The sequence below is a fragment of the Eretmochelys imbricata genome, chromosome 1 (genome assembly GCF_965152235.1).
Source record: "Eretmochelys imbricata isolate rEreImb1 chromosome 1, rEreImb1.hap1, whole genome shotgun sequence".
Lineage (NCBI taxonomy): Eukaryota > Metazoa > Chordata > Testudines > Cheloniidae > Eretmochelys > Eretmochelys imbricata.
In genome coordinates this window covers 256,766,549-256,789,509 of record NC_135572.1, presented here as the reverse complement: position 1 = coordinate 256,789,509, position 22,961 = coordinate 256,766,549, and the positions used below count along the sequence as shown (strand labels likewise).

The 22,961-nt window shown below is 43.5% G+C and overlaps 1 protein-coding gene and 1 non-coding gene across 2 annotated transcripts in view; both read left to right on the top strand.

Moving 5' to 3' along the window:
- Positions 1–21,758, top strand: part of AKR1D1 (aldo-keto reductase family 1 member D1) — a 54,371-nt gene extending 32,613 nt beyond the window's left edge. Inside the window, exons 4-9 of the mRNA XM_077807533.1 lie at positions 1,548–1,625; positions 5,274–5,396; positions 7,761–7,870; positions 9,330–9,495; positions 9,848–9,930; positions 21,676–21,758. Coding sequence (XP_077663659.1) covers positions 1,548–1,625; positions 5,274–5,396; positions 7,761–7,870; positions 9,330–9,495; positions 9,848–9,930; positions 21,676–21,718 — 603 coding nt within the window. The 3' untranslated portion in view covers positions 21,719–21,758. The remainder of the gene's footprint in view (positions 1–1,547; positions 1,626–5,273; positions 5,397–7,760; positions 7,871–9,329; positions 9,496–9,847; positions 9,931–21,675) is intronic.
- On the top strand, positions 18,122–18,285 carry LOC144259745 (U1 spliceosomal RNA). The gene has a single exon (XR_013344891.1). It is a non-coding gene; the product is annotated as a U1 spliceosomal RNA (small nuclear RNA).
- Positions 21,759–22,961: the final 1,203 nt, after the last annotated feature.

Genomic DNA, 22,961 nt, shown 5'->3' with positions numbered 1-22,961 from the left:
TTTTCAGACACTGGCATCTTAACTTCCTACAGCAGCTCCATGTAGATGTTGTTATAAAGGATGTTATAAACCTTGTGTAAATGCACAGGAGGGCACTCTGGATCTTGCTGTTTCTTTGAGCCTTTCTTTTTCTTTGCTGTCTAGAATATTAATACTAGGAGCAAAGGAATTTGGAGATGATCCCAAGTTAAACATTCCCTTTCTATCTAATGAGAGATGGCCCTAAAACCAAACTCCTGGATCCAGATCCAACCCATAAACTCTGAGTTGGCTGGAAGGTCACACCTGCTTTGCAACAACCCTTACCTTTGTAATGATCCCTATAGAAGACGCCAAATTTTGGAGTAGGATGTTGCAGAATCCTGAAAAGTTTTGGCTAGGATCCCATGTTCATAAAGAACTCCAAACCCCTCTCTACTCTTCTCTCGCTCTCACCCAATTTAAGATGGAAAAGACCTAAATGCCATCTTACTTTTTCCTGACAGTGCAAGGTTCTTCTAATAAGACATAGTAAGAATTAATAATAGTAATAGGCCTGTCTCTTGGGTCTTGCTTTAACGAATGGTCTCATTTTTGAGGCAAAAAAACCTACACTTAACGCTCCAATCTCTGAAATGTGAGGATGCTTTGTTGTACTAAGGTTCATTTTCACCCTAAAATGTCTTGCAGTTGCATGTGTTGAATGTGGTGGTGCCAGTCACTGAGCACATTAGTCACAGCTGTGTATTCCTGAGGAATTACCCTGTCGACACGTTACCCCGCACTTTTTGAACTATGGCCGTCTGAAGTCAGATCAGCTACCAGACACCACAAAAGGCATTTAAGGAAACAAAGTGAAACTAATATCCGATGAATGATTGACATTTTAAAATATACTGCCTGTAGTAGCAACAAGTTGATCAGCAAATGAGAGAAAGTGGTGCACTTATGTACCAGGCCTACGGATGCTTGCAAGCATCCTTAAAGTGCTCTCTGGGGTATCAAGGGAGATAGGAGAACTTGGGGCATGATCCTGAAAGATTCTTGGCACATCCTGCCAGGTGTCCAATGCACACAACTCTCATTAGCATCACTGGGAGTTGGTCCTGCAAGATTGTCTTGCAATATCAGATGTTTAACTTGCATTGCTCTTCAGTGTCCCTGAATGGTAAATAGCACAAGCAAGCAGCATTGGAGGGGAATTGGGCTTTTGCAATAGTCTAGCCATGTGGAAATGTTTGGCTGCCACAATGGAATATCTGGGAAATAGGCGATTAGACTCTGGAAGCCATCCCCTCTTGCAACCTCCAGGATCATGGCACAACTCAAATGGAACTTTTTAGTGCATAGCCATATGAGGGGAATATTTCAGGAAGTGCACTTAATGATTATAGCATTAAAGTGCTGGTAGATGAAGGGAGGATGTGGCAAGCGCAATATGAATAACCTTTTGAACTTGGTGTGTTTAGAAAGCCTCTGGATTTTTGTCCACTGATAAATGTAGAGAGTATGTGTAAAACCTCCGTTCTGAGTAGTGGAAGCTGAAAACTATGACTTTGTTCTTTCAGCCTGGAGATGCAATCTACCCGAGAGATGAAAATGGAAAATATATCTACCATGAGACAAACTTATGTGCTACTTGGGAGGTACGCAGTTGTAACATTCCTATGCATTTAAACGCCATCACATCTGGGAAAGTGGCTCCTCTGCACTCTGGCTGAGGAACCTTGACAAGGCAATGTAGGTAAACTTGCATTTCCACTGACCATGCTACTGACTCCCTGGATAAAGGGACTTCTGTGTGCAGGGGTGTCTCATTCCACCAGCATTAAGCAGAGTCTGAGGGTACAGCTATGCAGCAAATGAAGGTGTGGCTAGCGCAGACAGGCACGCCTGTGATAGCTTTAATCTAGCTCATGCAGATAACAAAAGTGAAGATGTCAGCTTGGGCTAGCAGCCCAGTATGAGCCTGCTGAGGACTATGGGTGGCTGTCTTGGGCTGCTAGCCAATGCCAACATGTCTTTACTACCAGCAAAAAGAAAGCTAGCACATATGCCAACACATGCTAAAATCACACTTTGCATCCGATGAAGTGAGCTGTAGCCCACGAAAGCTCATGCTCAAATAAATTGGTTAGTCTCTAAGGTGCCACAAGTACTCCTTTTCTTTTTGCAAATACAGACTAACATGGCTGCTACTCTGAAACTGACTTTATTTACATGTAGATGTATCCAAAAATGTTTTTAGAAATGCCTTTTCACACTCCCTGATCAAGACATTGCACTTGTCTTGGATTAGTTGGGGCTTCTGGAACTGTTCGACTGGTTTGTTGTGGGCTCTCAGAGACCACCACGTTCATTGCAGTTGTAGCCTTTCAAGTCTTACTATTTTCAAAGAGATGGAGGAGATAGTGGTCCTTGAAAACATATGACTAGCTCCTTCTTGGTAACAGAAGATGTAGTTTCAAGGTAGGATAGAAAATTATGTTGCCTCACAAAAAATAACTCTCCCTCTGTTCTGGGGTATAAGTTACCATAAGGGTATTCAACATTTCTTTTAATTACAAGGACTTTAGAACAGTGGCTCTCAACCTTTCCAGACTACTGTACACCTTTCAGTAGTTTCACCTCACTTAAACTACTTGCTTACAAAATCAGACAAAAATACAGAACTGTCACAGCACACTATTATGGAAAAATTGCTTACTTTCTCATTTTTACCATATAATAAATCAATTGGAATATAAATATTGTACTTACATTTCAGTGTATAGTATATAGAGCAGTATTAAGTCATTGTATGTATGAAATTTTAGTTTGTACTGACTTGGCTACTGCTTTTTATGTAACTACACTGTAAAACTAGGCAAATATGTAGATGAGTTGCTGTACCCCCTGGAAGACCTCTGCGTACCCTCCGGGGTATGCATACCCCTGGTTGAGAACCACTGCTTTAGAGGGTAGTAGAACTGCATAGAGGTGCTGAATCCTGAATTGTCAATGGGCTGTGCCTTTCAAGGTTCCCACCTTTTAAATATCTCAAACCTGCCCTTACTTAGAAGTAGAAACTTCAGTTCAAGTAAAGGGGACAGGGCAATATACAACCCATCCTTAGTCACATCTAGACACCACACTTTTTTTCTTACACCACAGGTAAAAGGGAGTCTGGATCTCAGTCTAGTCCTCACTTTTGCACATCCTGTAACATGATTTTGGAAATTAATTGATCTTTAAATATTCATGGTAAATAGGCCCAATGGCCTGTGATGGGATGTTAGATGGGGTGGGATCTGAGTTACTACACAGAATTCTTCTTGGGTATCTGGCTGGTGAATCTTGCCCATATGCTCAGGGTTTAGCTGATCGCCATATTTGGGGTCGGGAAGGAATTTTCCTCCAGGGCAGATTGGAAGAGGCCCTGGAGGTTTTTCACCTTCCTCTGTAGCATGGGGCACGGGTCACTTGCTGGAGGATTCTCTGCTCCTTGAAGTCTTTAAACCACGATTTGAGGACTTCAATAGCTCAGACATAGATGAGAGGTTTTTCGCAGGAGTGGGTGAGTGAGATTCTGTGACCTGCGTTGTGCAGGAGGTCAGAGTAGATGATCATAATGGTCCCTTCTGACCTTAGTATCTATGAATCTATGAATAAGCCATGTGGCTTTTAACAATTTACTCAGCACAAGCAGCCATCTCTCCTCAAGAGACGGGAATAGCCCAGGGTGCTACATGTCCAGATTGAATCTACACTGGCAAAAGTTGCATAGTGATGCCCTGCACTGGCTTAGCACGAGCTGCTGTTGGTCAAGATTTGGACACAGTGGCAAAATTCTGAGGTGGGCTCCCAGGGCTGGAATAAGAGAGGGGGTGCTTCCATGGAACACAGTTGTGTGGGTAACTTCCAGAATAGCTGCTCACGATATGCTTGGCCTGAGCCCGTGCTGTTAGTTCCTCAGATTCACAAGTCAAATTCACTTAAACATGAAAGAAAAACATCTGTCAAACTTTCTCTGTTCAGTCCCTGCAGCTTGTTACCCTCAATCTGTTTCTTATTGTAAGGCTCTAGTGTAACATGACAGCCTCAGTAACAATAGGCAGGAAAAACCCAGCTGCTGCCGCTGAGAAGGGGTCATCGCTGCCTGTAAATATTAGGATCAGTCTATATACAGCCAGCTAAACTCCTCCCTGGAGTAATTTAATTGTTTCAGTGTGGCTTCAGCAGCCAGGATTGTGGCTATTCTTGTTGCCTCACTGTTGAATGATGAAAATCATATGACAAGAAGAGGCCAGCCAGAGGCCATAAAATAAATGGAGCCTTTTGCTTCCCTAATTCCCCTATTCGTTTAAATCAGAAAAGGATAATAAAACTGACAAGCAGGACATTCAGTACCCAGATGTTGGAGACAAGAGTAGAGTCTACTGTAACTCTGCTTCATTGCACCACTGAATAGCCACTGCATTCATCAGAGGGGTTTTGGGAGAGAGGAGTATCTCTAAGTAAAGATACTCTTCTCCTGTTCATGAAGCATGGCATCAACTAAAAGCAGAGTATCAGAGGATGCTTAATGAAGGAATTATTATATGTTTACCTTGTTTGTATAAGCTTCCTTAACTGCATAGCTATATTGGTTTGAAATGCAAATCCTGTATTCCTCTCAGCCCCATCTTCTCCTCCCACTTCATTTTGCAATGAAGTCTTAATGCTGATTTTTGTGATGCACAATTTCATGGCAACACTTTGGCATAAAATTATGACTTAACTGTAGACTCTGGCAGGAGGAGAGCCTGGACTAACACTTGCACAGCTGAAATAATAGCTGGGGTAATTCAGAAAGTGACAGGGAAGGGAAGCTATCTCTTGTTCAGATGTTGTCTCCCTTTCCCCACCCCTAAAGCTGGAGCAGTGTGGCAGTCCCTCTAAAATTTGAAATAAAACTCTGGAAATGAACATGTGAAATGTATAAGTGCTGTGTATCAAATGTTTCTTCTGATTTGCTCTGCTTCATGGGAAAATTCTACCCTAGTATGAAGTAACATTGAAATCTGAGGTGCCTTGGTTTGGTCTTCTGAAAATCTATGGCTGCATGAGAATTGAGTTTAGAATAGGAACAAAGCATCAACAGGAGTGCTAGTCCCTCCAAAGTAAAGGCCTTTCCTGTAAGGCATGCACACTTAACTCTCTAGACAGAGTCCCGAGTAAAGTATATTTCACCTAGCTAATAATGCTTACTTTCCTGCGCTGGAAGGTTTCTATTGAGGCTTTCTTTCTAATGCTCCCCGTTGCTATCTTTGCAGGCTTTGGAAGCATGTAAAGATGCCGGCTTGGCAAAATCTATTGGAGTGTCCAACTTCAACCGCAGGCAGCTGGAAATGATTCTGAACAAGCCAGGGCTCAAGCACAAACCTGTCAGCAATCAGGTATGATCCCAAGCAGAGCCCTAACTCTACCTGAAACTGGCACTGTGGTACGGTGCTCAGAGGGACTACAAATACTTCTGCACAGATGACCTACTGCAGGTAGTAAGCTATCCACCATACCGCCAAACATTGAAAGCCAAACTTTCCTCCTTAAGAGTGAGCATGACTGATTTTTCACTCTACACTCAATATAAATATCCAAATTTGCTGGGAACATCCATTTCCTTCCAGATCCCTCTCCAGTGCTTGAAAACCTGAGTTTGTCCCATGGTGTATGAGTTTTAAGGGCTGTATGAATCCTCGTCACTGCAGACATGATCAAAAGGATTCAGCCATGTACCTCAAGTGATCCAAGAAAGTTCCCAACAGGCTAACCAGCCATCAGTTACCTCATTTAAAACAATTAGAGCCCAGCCCTATAGCATATGGGATATTGTGCTTTATGTGTCTGCTATAAGGAACGATCTCTAAGAAACTACAACAAGCCAAAGAAGTTCTAAGGCACTCTTTTCTATGTCCTTTCCACAGGTAATTCTGTGGAGGTACTAGACCAAAGAACTAACTTAGCAATAAGACCATGTCATGCCATCAGCTTAAGCTAAACTTGCCACTAAAGTCAATGGTCAAGTCTAAGTAAAACCATGACAACGGGGTCCACAACCATTTATTTCTAAGTAGCTGGTCTGGATACAAGTCATTAGCATCTGGTGGTGGTTAGGGTGGCTTCTGATTTGGAGTTGGAGAGATGGTGTTAGAGATGTCCAGTGACTGATATCGTGATTAGTGCTAATAGATATCCTTGTTAGAGGCCAAAGATTGTATGGGAAAAAGAGGAAACTATCCTTTCACCCTCTGAAGTTGGCCTTGGAGGGACACTGACAAGGTAGTATTGGGGAAGTCTGCCACTGTCCTTGTACCTGTTCTTTGGCTACGCAGGAGTTTCCTTGCCTCTGTGGCTGTCATTCTAATACTTTTTCCCACCACCAGCATTAAAGATCAAGTTATCAAACAAGCACTAAACACCATAACTGCTTCTGGCTGGATTGTCTGACTCCATTCCCACCCCCCACCCCCCAAGAGTACATCAATACTACCCTCTGTCTGGGCCTAATGAAGATGCAAGGAAGAAGGTTCTGATTTAAAAAAAAAAGCAATTCTTAGGGGTTTATATCAACTTCAGGAACTTATTATAAGAGCAAGCTGCTTGTATACCTCAGGAATGGATCTCCGAGAAATTTGAACATATAGCCAGAAAAACTCACTGTGGGTGATGGTACAGAATAGCTGCAGCCTGGAAAGGCAGAGGTTTGCAGCAGTCCATACAAAAAAATGTGGGTTTTATTTATTTATTTCCCTCAATTTTCTGCTGATGGCATAAGCTGTCACCAACTTTCTGGAGGCAAACTAAGATGGAAGCAGCCATCATTCTGGCTACAAAGAGAAGAGAAAAATACAATCATCAGGTAGCCAAGATGCTCCTGCCTCCTGGCATAGATCTCTATTCAGATGGCTATACATAAGTGTTGGACAGAACATAAAGGCTGGTGAGTCAGGTTAACAGTTACCCTCATGCTCCCAATCTCTCTTCCATATCTTGTTTGCCATCTATCCACTGGGGAGAAGGCAAATTTCCCCCCATGTAATTACAATCATGAATTGCAAAGGTGTTAAACGGTCTGAATTGTTTCCCAAAAAGGAGGTCCACATTCCTCTTAGACTACTGTATATCTTGATTTTTTCCCCCCCCCCTCTTGCCTGGACATGGCTCAAGGTCTGTCATCATTGGAGCTGGGTGAAGCTTTTCAGCTGATACATCTTTAGCTGAAAAATGCAGATTTGGGGTCAACCAGAATATTAGAATTCATGTTGAATTTGCAGAATTGTTTAGATCAAACCTAAAATTCTAAAACTCTAAACTTCTCATTTGGACACATTTGAAATTAAACATTTTTTCCCCCAAATCAAAACTACTTTTCATTTTAAAAACTCGAAAAGCTTAGAAAAATGAAGTGTTTTGTTTCAGGTCAACTTCTCAGTGAATCAAAAGTTTCAAAGTTTCTTTTGGGTTGATCCGGAACACACTCTTTTTGATATGGCCAGCAAAGTGAAAAATCAATTATTTCCACAGCTCCTGTCACAGTCTTTCCCCTGGGAAGGTCAGGATGGCCTGCCACCACCAGGATGGCCTGGATTTGAATGATTAATCTAGGGGGTAAAAGGTTCCATTTTCTTAAAACATTTTCCCCTACAATCTCTAATTCATCTGAGATTATAATTGGTCAAACATGCAGAAAGAGATGTCAAGACATTATTCAGTATCTGTCACTATTTAATTTAATTGCTCCTTCTGTTTCATTCATGTAGGTTGAATGCCACCCATATTTCACCCAGCCCAAGCTCTTAGAATTTTGTAGACAACATGACATTGTCATTGTTGGGTACAGTCCACTAGGAACCGCAAGGGATGAAACGTGGTAAGTCTTCATACTAGCCTCACTTGTGGGGTGAACATTGCTACTAGAGAGTTGCAAGTCTCCCCACAGAGATCCAGCAAAAAGTAATATTATGGCTTCTCCCAAACGCTTGCTATCCTCCAGTGGGGCAAGTATGAGCATTTGAAGCTGGGCTTCTCCTCTTTTTGGAAACATGCTTCAGAGAAGCCAAAGTTCTTAATTTGGAATTTGGGTAAATCTACCTCACCATCCCTTTTACTAAGATGTAGCTTCTCAGCTCTAACTTGGGAATACAAAATGTGATTTCCAGTATTCCTAAGGCCAGCAGGCTATACAGGGTACGTCTACACTGCAGCTGAGAGCAATCCTCACAGCCTGGGTAGATGGACTGAAGTTAGCGCACTAAAATTAGCAGTGTGGACATTCCAGCTCTGACGTAAGACCACCCAAGCCCCTGGGTCTGAGCTCAAGTGGCTTGCCCGATTCTCCACTGGAGCTGCACTGTTTTTTAGTGTGCTGGCATATGTCTCTTGACTTGTGCTGGGAGGCTTGCTCCCAGCTGCAGTGTAGACATAGGCAGCACTGACTAACCCTCTGAAGTGATCTCCTTGCCTTGCTCTGTCAATAGGGAATGTCAGTGAGTCAGCCCCATACAGTTGGCCAGAAGAGAGGCAACTATAATATAGAGCTATGAAATGAGTAGCTGCATGGTGGGCAAACACTAGATCGTTTAGGGCACCAAACAGAACAGAGGACCTACCCAGTGGAAAACAAGTAGAACTCTTCCTAGAAGTCATGAGGAACATCTCTCCTCTCTTCTCCACACAACTGATCCCATGATAACTTGATCTGGGCTGTTTAATACCTGACTCAGAAGCAGATCAGGATTATCAGGAAACAAAGGTACAGTATCAGGCTTCCCAAAGGCTAGAAGATGCCTGTATGCTTTGAACCTGATCGGAGGTTAGAGGTGGACAACTTATTAGATCACCCAGTCCATCTCTCTGCTCATGTAGGACTGATCCCCTTGGTACACTTTCCTAGAGTCCTGTTCTGTTTACTTGTAAAAGTTCCAACGGGTGTTGCTTCCTGTGAGAGACTAACTGCCTTCCAAATCTTATTGCATGATTTACTGTTCAGCTCATGTACTACTGTAATATATTTGACAATCAAACTTTTCCAAACACTTTCCATATTGAATAGGATGAGTGCTGGCTCATGATCTGTAAACTGCAGGTCGAGAGTGGGCAGATGAACTTACGCATGTTACTTCCACAAATCTTATTGTTTGACAGAGGCAGTGGGAAAACAGTATAAACATGGTGATAACTGATGCATTTAGAATTAATCTTCATTTCATAACAGATTGTCTGAATCAGTTTTTGCTTCAGATTTCTGCTCTCTGCCTCTTTTCTTTAAATATTCCAGAATCAAAATAAAACACCCTTCTTTTTCCTTTTTTTTTCCCCCCCAATTCAAGGGTAAATGTGTCTTCCCCTCCTTTACTGAAGGACCCTGTGCTGAATGCCATTGGGGAAAAATACAACAAGACGGCAGCACAGGTTGTTCTGCGCTTCAACATCCAACGAGGGGTGGTGGTCATTCCCAAAAGCTTCCATCCACAGCGGATCAAAGAAAACTTCAAGGTAAGTTATAGATTTGTCTCTGCTCCACTGATATTGCTGACCCCTGCTTAGAACATCTTCCCCTTCTCTCCTGAGGCAGAGAGGAGGCTTAACCATCCCGGAAACCTTTTCTATGTTGACTCTTACTCACCATCATTTCTATCACTTAGTGATGGTGCAATAGAGGGGAAGCTAGTATGGACAGGACACTGGACTCTTCATCAGTGTCATCTAGACCTATTCTGAGCAGGCTAAAACTCCAGCAGCCGGTCTACACTAGTGCTCCCATGTGTAGTAGTGCAACAGTGAGAGATCAAGTAAACACTGAATCTCCCTTGCTGCAGATTACTCCTAATCTCCTCTTTTTCCCTAGATTTTTGACTTCTCACTCACTGGCAAGGAAATGAAGGACATTGAAGCCCTGAATAAAAACACCCGTTACGTGGAGATGCTGATGTAAGTCCAAGCTGAATCCCAGCCCTAGAGCAAGTGAATGGAGGCTCCTGAACAGTGCTGGGTTCTTAATGTAAACCCTGCCATGTCAACACTTCCATATACAATCACATCTACCTTATTTCAAGAGGTTCTCTTACGGTGATAAAAGGGCATCTGAATTTCAAACATCAAAGCGTAAGGGTGTTCAGGTCTAGTGGTTCAGCACATAAGATGACTTGTAAAACTTCAAAATTTGCAACATTTGCATATGGTTCAGAGTCTGAACAGCCTCCTAGGTCAAGGGGTAGGTAGGTGGTATTTGGCTCAGTTCCATCTCTGTTTCAAAACTCTCTCCCCTCTTTCCTCAAGTGGTGGTGACTGTCCCAGACAGCTAAGGAGCATGCTGTGGAGCTCACTCAGTAAAAGGAATCACTCAACAATTGTCACTGACTCCTAGGAGTGGAGTACTGTCTCTTGCCTCTGCTGCACTGCCATTGTTTTCCTCATATCAGGGGTGTCACAGTTCAAGGCAACTGCACCTGTATTTCCCCTTAGTGGTGCAGTAAGGGCATCCATTCTTAGGCTTCTGGCTCCCCACATGTTGCCTCTCTTGAGTGGCGTCAGGGTTCCCTCCCCACTCTGAACTCTAGGGTACAGATGTGGGGACCCCACATGAAAGACCCCCTAAGCTTATTTCTACCAGCTTAGTTAAAAACGTCCCCAAGGCACAAATTCTTTCTTGTCCTTCGAACGGTATTGCTGCCACCACCAAGTGAGTTAGACAAAGATTTAGGAAAAGGACCACTTGGAGTTCCTGTTTCCCCAAAATATCCCCCGCAAGCCTCTTCACCCCCTTTCCTGAGGAGGCTTGAAAGTAAACAAGGTGAGCACAGACCAGACCCTTTGGGTTTTTAGGACACTAAAAGCCCCAATTGGATTCTTAAAAACAGAACCTTTATTATAAAGAAAAAAAAGTAAAAGAAACACCTCTGTAAAATCAGGATGGAAAATAATTTTACAGGGTAATAAGATTTAAAACACAGAGGATTCCCCTCTAGGCAAAACTTTAAAGTTACAAAAAAACAGGAATAAACCTTCCTCTTAGTATAGGGAAAATTCACAAGCTAAAACAAAAGATACTCTAACACATTTCCTTGCTATTACTTACTATTTCTGTCATTTTAGATGTATCATTCAGTAGGAGCTGGATTACTTGGTTGGTCTCTCTCTCTTTGTCGCCAGAGAGAACAACAAAAGCCCAAAACAAAACTCTTCCCCCACAGATTTGAAAGTATCTTCTCCCCTTATTGGTCCTTTTGGTCAGGTGCCAACCAGGTTATCTGAGTTTCTTAACTCTTTGCAGGTAAAGGAGGGATTTTATACTATACTTGGCTATATGCTTACGACACGCCCCCACAAATCATAGACCGTGCTGGACAGCCTGCTCCACGCTGGCTGTGATTTCTTCCTGGAGCTCTAGGAGAAAACAGAATTAATAAGACACATGCACCTCTAGATATACTATTGTTTATATAAAAATTAACAATATTTTCCACATTTCAAGTATGATTTTAACCAGTTGATTCTGGGAAATTTTCACGGGAGAGTGCATCAGCCACTTTGTTAGAAGCTCCTGAAATCTGTTCTATTTCAAAATAAAAATCTTGGAGAGCTAAACTCCCACAAAGAAGTTTTTTGTTATCGTCCTTGATGGTGTGAAGCCACTTCAGCGCAGCATGGTCGGTATGCAGGTGGAAACGCCGTCCCCAAATGTATGGGCGTAGCTTTTCCAGCACGTACACAATGGTGTAACATTCCTTTTCGCTGATTGACCAGTGGCGTTCCCTCTCAGACAGTTTTTTTGCTGAGAAACATGACAGGATGGAATTCTTGATCCGGTCCTTCCTGCATTAAAACTGCTCCCACACCATGCTCAGATGCATCTGTGGTTACTAGGAAAGGTTTGTCAAAGTCTGGGGCCCTTAGCACAGGGTCAGACATGAGTGTCGCTTTAAGCTGGTTAAAGGCCTTCTGACACTCTTCGGTCCACTGAACAGCATTTGGCTGTTTCTTTTTGGTTAGGTCTGTCAGTGGGGCGGCGATTTGGCTGTATTGCGGTACAAATCACCTGTAATATCCGGCCAAGCCTAAGAATGATTGGACCTGTTTCTTTGACTTTGGGACAGGCCACTTTCGGATAGCATCCACTTTGGCCTGTAGGGGGTTGATAGTTCCTTGACCCACCTGGTGTCCAAGGTAAGTCACTCTGTTTAGGCCTATTTGACACTTCTTAGCCTTAATAGTTAGTCCTGCCTCCCTTATGCGCTTGAAGACTTTTTGCAGATGCTCCATGTGTTCTGCCCATGAATCAGAAAAGATGGCCACATCATCAAGGTAGACGACTGCAGATTCTCCCAATCCTGCTAGGAGACTATCTACAAGTTTTTGGAAAGTGCTGGGTGCATTTCGCAGCCTGAAAGGGAGCACATTAAATTCATACAGCCCTACATGGGTGATAAAGGCTGACCTTTCCTTGGCGGATTCATCCAGCAGTACTTGCCAGTACCCCTTGGTTAAGTCTAAGGTAGAGATGAACTGGGCATGTCCCAGTTTCTCCAATAGCTCATCTGTGCATGGCATTGGATAGTTGTCTGGGCGAGTTACAGCATTTAGTTTATGGTAGTCCACGCTAAAGCGTATCTCCCCATCTGGTTTGGGAACTAGAACCACTGGAGATGCCCATGCACTGTTAGAGGGGCGGATTACACCCATCTGTAGCATGTCCTGGATATCCTGTTCTTTAGCAGTTTTGGCTTGAGGAGACAACCGGTAAGGTTGGGCTCTAATTGGGCGAGCATTACCTGTGTCAATGGAGTGGTATGACCGTTCGGTCCATCCTGGGGTGGCTGAGAACATCAACGTGAAGCTAGTGCACAGCTCCTTGATTTGCTGTCGCTGCAGATGTCCAAGGGTCATGGAGAGGTTCACCTCTTCCATGCCACTGTCACTTTTTCCTTCATAGTAGACACCTTCAGGCCACTCAGCGTCATCTCCTCCCTGGGCTGTAAACTGACAAAACTTTAATTCTCTGGAATAAAAAGGCTTTAGAGAATTAACATGGTACACTTTAGGCTTTAGGTTTGAGATGGGGGATGCTATGAGATAGTTAACAGCTCCCAGGAGCTCTTGGACCGCAAATGGCCCTTCCCACCATGCTTCCATCTTATGGGCCTGGAGTGCCATCAAGACCATGACCCAGTCCCCGACTTTGAAGGAATGCTCTCTGGCATGTTTATCATACCAGGCCTTTTGCTCTTCCTGAGCATCTGTTAGGTTTTCTCTAGCAAGGGCTAAAGAGTCTCGGAGGGTGTTTTGTAGGTTGTTTACAAAGTCCAGAATGTTAGTTCCTGGAGAAGGCGTAAACCCCTCCCATTGTTGTTTCATCAACTGTAACGACCCCTTAACCTTGCGGCCATACACAAGTTCAAATGGTGAAAACCCTAAACTGGGACGTGGTACAGCTCTGTAGGCAAAGAGCAACTGCTGCAGCGCTAGGTCCCAATCATTGGAGTGCTCATTTACGAATTTACATACTATCCATTCCCCAAAGTTCCATTAAACTTCTCCAGCAGGCCATTTGTTTGATGGTGGTAAGGGGTGGCAACCAAGTGGTTCACCCCATGAGCTTCCTAAAGGCTTTTCATGGTTCCTGCCAGAAAATTAGTTCCCGAATCCATAAGGTTGTCAGAGGGCCAACCTACCCTTGCAAAAATGTCTGTCTGTTAATGTCTGGCACACACTTTTAGCCCTGGTGTTGCTTAGAGCTACTGCTTCTGGCCATCAGGTGGCAAAATCCATGAAAGTCAGTAGGTACTGCTTTCCTCTGGGTGTCTTTTTTGGAAAACGACCCAGAATATCCACAGCTACTTGCTGAAATGGAAACTCAATGATGGGGAGCGGCTGGAGACGGACTTTGACCTGGTCTTGGGGTTTTCCCCACTCTTTGGCACACCTCACAAGACTGGACATAGGTAGAAATGTTCTTGCCCATTCTCTCCCAGTGGAATGATTTCCCCAAACGGTCTTTGGTCCTGTCCACCCTAGCATGGCCACTAGGATGATTGTGGGCTAAGCTCAAGAGCTTTACCCAGTACTTAGTTGGAACTACCAACTGTCTTTGAGGATGCCAGTCTTCCTGGTGCCTACCCAAAAGAGTTTCCTTCTATAAAAGTCCTCTTTCTACCACAAACTGGAATCTATTAGAAGAGCTCAGAGGTGGTGGGTTGTTCCATGCTGCCATCCAAGCTCCCTGGAGGCTTTCATCTGCTTCCTGCTCAGCCTGGAACTGTTCCCTTGATGCTGGAGACATCAGTTCTGCACTGGATTGTGGACTTGGGCTTGGTCCCTCTGGAAGCGATGTAGGTAATAGGGCTGTTTCTGCTGACTGTGAACTGCTCTCCGCTGGTGCACTATGTTGGGTTTCAGGCTCCGGTTGAGCCTCTTGCGCAGGTTTAGCTGCTGCTACCAGTGCGGGCTTGGTGGTGTCCTCTGGTGTTAGAGTTGCTGACTGGGTTGTAAATGCTGGATTCAGTGCTGCCAATGGTTCTGGTGCTGGTTGCTCTGCCAGTTTCGGTTCTGGGACTGGATCCACTACTGTTGTCGCAGACGTTGAGGTGGGCTCTGGTTCCACCACCTCCGTCTGGGTCTCTGGTAACACAGACTGGGCCCTTGTAGAAGGCTCAGGAACAGAGCTAGGTATGAAGGCTTGCTTAGCCTGGCTGTGGCTGACAATTCCCACCCTCTTGGCTAGCTTCACATGGTTGGCCAAGTCTTCCCCGAGCAGCATGGGAATGGGATAACCATTATAGACTGCAAAAGTCCACATTCTTGACCAGCCCTTGTATTGGACAGGCAACTTGGCTGTAGGCAAGTCAAAAGAGGTTGCCTTGAAAGGTTGAATCATCACTTGGGCCTCTGGGTTGATGAATTTGGGGTCCACTAGGGATTGGTGGATAGCTGACACTTGTGCTCCAGTGTCCCTCCACGCGATAACCTTCTTCCCGCCCACACTCACAGTTTCCCTTTGCTCTGAGGGTATCTGGGAGTCATCTGGGCCTGGGGACCTTTGGTGTGACCCCGGTGCAATGAACTGCAATCTGTTGGGGTTCTTGGGGCAGTTGGTCTTTACATGCCCCAGCTCGTTACATTTAAAATGTCACCCAGCTGACTGGTCACTGGGGCGAGGTGGGTTGCTGGAGAATGCTGTGGTGGGACGATAAGGTGTCTGGGGTTTTCCTTGGGCTGTAGTTGGAGCCTTGGGCTGCACCCGGGGGTGTGGGGTGGTCTCGGGGTGCCCCTTCTGGTATCCCCCCAAACTGCGACCAGGGTTGTTCCTCTCTGCTACCTCCACCCGGTTTGTTCCGATTTGCTCCGCCTCTCTGGTGGTCTGGGACTGCTTGTATTGATCAGCATAAGAAGCAAGACATTCTGCTGAATCCATTTTCTTATCCCATAAACACTGTTTTACATCATCATTGCTCATTAATCAGGAACTGCTCCTGGACAACCAAATCACACATTCCTTTCAAAGCTAGTTACACCCCTTCCTTTGACCCATTTATCTAACAGATCCTTCATCTGGTTTACATAAACCATGTTACTTAGTCCAGCCCTTCTCTTAAGGGCTCTAAATTTCACTCTGTAAATTTCAGGTGTAATTTAAAATTGCTTCAAAACCAAATCCTTAAATTTGCCATAGTCAGAAGCATCCTCAATAGGCATCTTGTTGAATATGTCCAGAGCTCTTCCAGTCAATTTTGCGACCAATGTGGTCATCTTGTGATCTTCAGGAATCGCATGGAGGGTGCACAGTCTTTCAAAGGTGATGAAATATTCAACAATATCACTGGATTTATCATACTGTGGACATAGTCGTTCCCATTTGTGGATTTTTGGGGAGGTGGAGCCACTTGCTGAAGGGTTTTGTCCTTTTAACTTTATCACCTCCAGTTTATGCTTCCTCTTTCTTTCTCTCTCCTCCCTAGCAGTTTTTTCTCTGGCCACTTGTGCATCAATCTCCATGTTTTAATTCCAGTTGTCTTTCATGTTCCTTCTTTCTTTCTTCAGCTTCCAATCTGGCTAAATCTAGTTTCTTTTGGACATCACTTTCTGTCATCTTAGCCTCCCTGCGCTTAGCTTAGCCTAACCCGAGAGCGAGCGAGCGAGCTAGCTAGCTAGCTAGAAAGAAAGAAAGAACCCAGCTTGTGAATTCCCTTGCTCTACCTAACTACTCTGCCCTGAGGCAGACAAGAAAGAGAAAAAACAAAAAACCTCCAGCTGCTCTCAGCTAAAAAACAACAACCCAGCTTGTGAATACCCTTGCTGTAGCTTGACTACTCTGCCCTGAGGCAGAGAAGAGAGAGAGAGAGAGAGAGAGAGAGAGAGAACCTCCAGCTGCTCTCAGCTAAAAAAAGGTGTCCTTTTAATTAAAAAAAAAAAAAAAACCCAACCCCTCCCTGCTTTCCAAGCAGCCAAAAGAAGAAAAAAGTCCTTTTAATATCCTGAAGTTTGTTCTTCTGGTTCAAAATGATCCCACCGCTCTGCCACCACCACGCTTTCCTAGAGTCCTGTTCTGTTTACTCGTAAAAGTTCCAATGGGTGTTGCTTCCTGTGAGAGACTAACTGCCTTCCAAATCTTATTGCATGATTTACTGTTCAGCTCATGTCCTACTGTAATATATTTAGCAATCAAACTTTTCCAAACACTTTCCATATTGAATAGGATGAGTGCTGGCTCATGATCTGTAAACTGAAGGTCGAGAGTGGGCAGATGAACTTACGCATGTTACTTCCACAAATCTTATTGTTTGACAGGTGGAAACACGTGTTTTTGTCTCTCCCTTTTGACTGGGATATTTCTATGCTGAATAGTCCCCTGCCTTCCTTGTGATTATCTTCAGCAAATAGCAGGCTGCCTAAGCAAGCTGTTTTGCCTTCTCTTCAGAGATGGTACACAGTGTAATTGCCACAGTTCAGCTACCACACAGCTATTTCTAAGCAAGCACACTTAATTCTTAAGCTAGTCAGCATGCACATAATTTCTTTACCTTCTCAGCGGTCACCTCAACTTTACCATGAGCTCTGGTTGGTGATTTAGTCATTCAAACCCTACCCAGGGGTTTTTCCTGTGGTCACAAGTTCATCACAGTTTCAGCTCAGAACAAGCACCCTCGTGATATGGAATAATTCATTTACCCAGTTTGGGCCTTTGAGGAGACTGCGATTACCTAATCAGCCAGACAGTGGTTTTCTGCCCAAGCCAAAGCTTCAAAAGGGGTGTGAATCACTGTCATTCCCTTCACCCAAAGTATTTCCTAGACAATCTGCTTAATATATGTTCTCCCAAGAAGTCCTGCTGAAATTCCTAATACTTCTCAGAGATTGCATTAATCACATCTCCTAGAGAAGTTGCATACAAGTCCGCAATAACACATAAATAATGCACTTTTAATACAATGGACCCCAGAGGCATTAATTTAATTCAATAAGATGTGCCAAAGTTCCTGCTCTACCTTGGTGGGTCTTGCACTTATTGGTGGATTTGCTTGCCTTGGAGCTTCACGGCAGCCCTCAGCTTGGCCGTTTTTCTGAATTCACAGTCCAGGTCGACTCCTCCTATGTCTGACCAGGAGTTGGGAGGATTTGGGGGGAACCCGGACCAGCCCTCTACTCCGGGTTTCAGCCCAGGGCCCTGTGGAATGCAGCTGTCTAGAGTGCCTCCTGGAACAGCTGTGCGGCAGCTACAACTCCCTGGGCTACTTCCCCATTCCTCCCAATACCTTCTTTATTCTCACTATAGTGTGGTGTCTGATAATGCTTGTACATAGTGTGGTGTCCTCCTGGTGTCTGATAATGCTTGTACACCTCAGTCTTCCAACAGTCCACATTCTCACTCTCAGCTCCTAGTGCCTCTTGCTCCCAGCTCCTCACACGCACACCACAAACTGAAGTGAGCTCCTTTTTAAAACCCAGGTGCCCTGATTAGCCTGCCTTAATTGATTTTAGCAGCTCCTTGATTGGCTGCAGGTGTTCTAATCAGCCTGTCTTAATTGTCTCCAGAAGGTTCCTGATTGTTCTGGAAACTTCCCTGTTACCTTACCCAGGGAAAAGGGACCTACTTAGCCTGGGGCTTATATATCTGCCTTCTATTACTATACTTACCTGGCAGGGGAGATACCATGATCACAAAGGTGGTTTTCCCAGGGCAAGGCTCATCCATTGCACTGCGGGTGTGCTGACCCATGCGATTTCCCCAAATGCGGGAAACTCGACTGCATAATTTGTGGTAGTGGGGGACTGCGTTCATGCTCTCCCCTGGGGAAAAAAAAATTATTACTCTCCTATAGCCATCTGGCCCGACCCTGTCACAAAGATTTATCTTAATTCCATAAGGTTTGTCCAGGATAGTGTTATCTGTTACAGGTGAATGCTGAGGCTGAATCTCAAATTCCTATCGTGTGCACAGTACTAACACTTGACATTTGTATAGTGCCTTTGATCCTGAAGCATCCTAAAGCACTTCTCTTAGGGCTCCAAGTTTGGCTGAAAATAAGACTATCCATTTTCTAGTACAAGAGCATGTCCAGCCTATGGCTATACTGTATGCTGATCCCTTTTCAGAACACTCACTATGTTACCTAAAGCAACAAAGGCATTAATTTTGGTGTATCCCTCTCCTCCTTCTTAGATTAGCTCTCGTGTCTCCTGATGGCTGTGCTGGGACAAAAGGTCTAAAAATTCTAGGATTGCAGCAACTCTAGAGTATTAACAGCTTTTTTCCTGCCTTTGTCTATGGTTAGCAAAGTCCAACAGGAACAAATGGACCAGTTTACTTAGCTACCTAAAAGGTGATGGACTATAGACGATAGGAAAGGTGAATTAGGTTGAAGATGCACTAAAATCTCAGCAAGGTGGTTGTAATCTATAATTATGTTTGTTTATTCATTCAGTGAATCTGGGGATAGCCAACTGATCAACTTGCAATATGTTTTTAATGATTGTCTTTTTCTATTTAAAAATTATCTAAAATTATTATGTTCTTGATACTAGAGACTGTTTGGATTTCTTAGCTAAAATTCCTAACCTGCAGATATTTCGAATTTATAATTCAGACTCTGCTTGTGAAAAGTGAATCTTGGCTGGAATTCATAAATATCTTCATGTAGGGAAGTTCGATGCCCATGGGAAGGGGGAGAATGTTGAGAAGAGGGAGGATATTCAATTAAGTTTAAAGGTAGTAAATTTAAAACTAATAAAGGAAATACTCTTTCACATAACACATCATTAGACTGTGGAATTCATTGCCACAGGAAGTCAAAGGCCAAAAACTTAGCAAGACTCAAAAAGGGAGTGGACACTTTATACGGATAACTAGAATATAGAGAGTTGTCATAATTATCAGCTTTTGGGAGGAGATGTTAAGCCTTATGCTTCACTGTTTAAGCCAATCTCAAATTGTTAGAACACAATTTTGCCTAATTTGTGTGGAGCAGATGACACTGGATCTTCTTAAGAAGGTGTTAGAACACTGTATTAAGCATCTGGACCAGCCCCTGTCAGATAGGACATTGTCTGGTCTGATCCAGGTTGTCAGTTCCTGTGTGAAAAGATCAAACAGTAAAATGAAAATATACTTAATGTATTTGTGGGGAAATATTCCACTATTGCAGATATGAATGAACAAACGTTTTTGACTTTCCTGTGGTTTTTCCAGCTTTAAACTAGAATGGAGTTGTGTACAAGTACATTTCATTTTGATAGCATTATCTTATTAGTTACCAAAGCTTACCCATGTTAACTACAGTGGAATTTTACATCAACATGTTTGACAAACAATGCAGTATCTGAAATCTAAACTGTCTTCAGAAAAAACTGATCTTGCTGAATTTTGTATGTTTTCCAGTGGGAAACCTAAATGTTTCAGGTCAGCTGATCTGTCAGCCTGATGTGCCATAGTGCCTCATGGGAGTTAAAGTTCAGGTGTCTTATCCCCCCACATTCTCCCCTGTGAGCCAGGCTCCTTGGCTGAACTACATCTCCTATGATGCACTGTCCCTGCTTACATTGAACCAGTAGCAGAGCAGCATGACCACAGTATATCATGAGATGTGGGGAGCCCAACCCAGAAAAAAATGGAAACATGAGGCACTATGGCTACTCAGGGGGACCAGATTAATGCAACCCAAGCTGAAACAAAACATCTTGATTTCGTTCAACAAACTAGTTTTTTCAATCTGGGAATGTCAAGGTTTCATTTTGGTTGAAAAAGTCCAAACAAAATGTCTTAACATTACTGAATTGAAATGTTTGGAACTTTCCACTCTGCAAATTTCATCCTTAAGTCGGAAGGAAAAAAGTCAATATCCCTTCCCATGGGACAAATTCCAGTTTTTATCCAGCTTTACTGATTATACGCTAATGGTGCAGATAAATAACACAGCTGCCATGATGCCCTCAGCAGTGTTTCACACGGCCGTTTGTTTTTACTGACAGGAAGTGCTGGCCTACATCTTCATTATAACCTACTTTATTTCAGAAACCACCTATAATATCTGCTTAGTTAGCCAGAAGACTGGAAGTGTAGTGTAGCCTCCAGGTTTTCTGGGACTAAAGAGGGAAATGTGGAAGACATTTGCACTTGCCTACATTTGGCTCTGGGACCATGTCTGCATTTTATGGCATTCCTAGATCTTTACTTTTCCTAGACATACACAACTTATATGAAGTATGAAGTCTTGCAATTGAGTAGGTAGTCTGATGGACATAAAACAATTGCACTAACATACATGAACTTTCCCTTCACCTTAATTAGGTCATTCAAAGGCTCCTTGTGACCACTGAAACATGAATGCTATAAAATAACTAAATAGGGTATCCACACCCATGCTGAGTTACTGCAATTTCATTAAAGGGGACAGCTAAGGTTAGCTTGGATGCAAAAGACTCATGGAAAAAAGGCCAAGCCAGAGCAGACCCATCCATGCCAGCTCAAACAACCTGAGCTAAAGAAATGCATCTTTTTTTCAGAGCTGCTGTTTTCTGACTTTCCTCTAAGTTTAGCCAGTACTGGGACTCCAGCTGAGGAGCATTCTAGCCACATGGCATCCATCAAACAAACAGTGGCATTTCTTTTCCCCTGCAGAAGTAGGAAAACCTGCAGATTTACCCGTTTTCTGAAACCTGCGTAGAATGTTTTGCATGAAGAGGGTTTAACATAGGTCTGAAGTCTCTAGCAACAAGGCAGGGAAAGTTTGCCCTAATTTGCCCAACACTAATGTGCCTCATATCTCACCTAGAGGGAACCACCAATTTATTTTTTCCCCCCCATGCCTGGTAAGTCTCTGGCTTCCTGAGTCTGCCCACAAAGCTGTGTCAGTCCCAGTGCTGACTTGCGTGGTGTGAATACCAGTCCACCCGGAACTTAACTAACACACACATCCTGCCCCAGAGCTCTTCAGATAGGTCAATGAACAGCTTTCGATCGCTTTCGCTCTGTAAGCGTCAAAGCTTAGCTGAAGGACTCTACTATCTTCTTTTCTTAAGCCTATTTGGGTTACCCCAGTAGCATTTTATTACAGTAGCAGGCAGAGACCTCAACCCGGTCTGGAGCCTGTTGTGCTAGGCACTGTATAACTAGTGCTAGCGTCTGGTGTTGCCGTATGTAATAGCTTTTGTAGTGAAGACTCTTTATCTGCATTCTCTTCACAGGTGGCGTGACCATCCGGAGTATCCCTTCAATGATGAATATTGAAAATAAACCATAGTGGCATATATTCAACTCAATATTGTGGGGCTGTGTCCAAAAACACCGAGTTCTAAAAGGGCTTTCATTGTAATGGAGACTTTCCAGAACATCAGAATTAAAACATGAATGAAGTTACATTTCATTTGTCTCTTCAAACTTTCCTTGTCACCCTTGCCAACAGCTGAAGGATAGTTCTGTTTAAGTTACTGATAGGCCCAAACCATGTGAGCTGAACACTTTAATTTTTTATTTGGGGCAGGGTGGGAGGGGAGAAGAGCACGCAGGATCCAAAATGAATCCTATTTCTGAGTCTTAATGTGCAGTCTATATAAAACAAAGATCAGAACATTCCTGACTTGTAGAGTTTTTAAAACTGGATCAAAACTGTGCAGTGCGGGCACATTGCTACCTCAGATTGAATGCTGCATGTCTGCTCACCATCATGTTTGATCTTGCAGTGAAGCCGTAGCATTGAATTTGTGATATCAAAATAATTTCCACAGCAAAGCAGCACAAACACAGCATTCTCAAGATCCAGTGAAAAGGCTGGTTGGGAGGAGGAGATTACTTGGGCATTTAAAAAAAAATTGTCTAATGGAGGTTTTACTTTTGCATATGGTCTCTTCTGCTTGAGTGTAATGTGGAAACCACCACTTAAAGAGCTCTGTGTGTGTGTGTGTGTCTCTCTCCCCCTCTCTCTTTCTTTCTTTTTCATCAAGCTGAGCACATGATTCTTTAGTCTTCTTGCAAATCCCAAAAATGATGATTCCCCCCACAAGAAACTATTCATTTCAAAGCCCGTAAAAAACTCTTATTTGTAGTGTGCTTACAGTGAATACACCAAATTCCTGACCCAGTCTTTCCTGATCTAGTAAATGTGAATTTAGAAGGGGTATTTTGTTAAATATCATTGTCTTTATATTGTGCTTGGTGTGAGGCAGTACAAGATTTGTAATGTCAACGGTAGCAAACAGATGAACGAAAGGAATCTGGCTGGACATGACACACTTGTACAAACTTCCTTGTATTTCCTCCAGAAGCAGAAAACATCTCAATCTGTGGAGGTTTGACTGGATAAACAGGGCCTGCAGTAAGGGAAGGCCCCAGCCCCTTCTGGCTGGAGTTTTCAGGTTAAGTATGAGAATGTTTTAACTCTCTATCTCATACCCAAATACACTGAGAAGGAAAAGTTGTCTTGGGGTACCCAGAAAATTGAAGTCCATTGCTGAAGGGGAAATAAAGGGAAGGG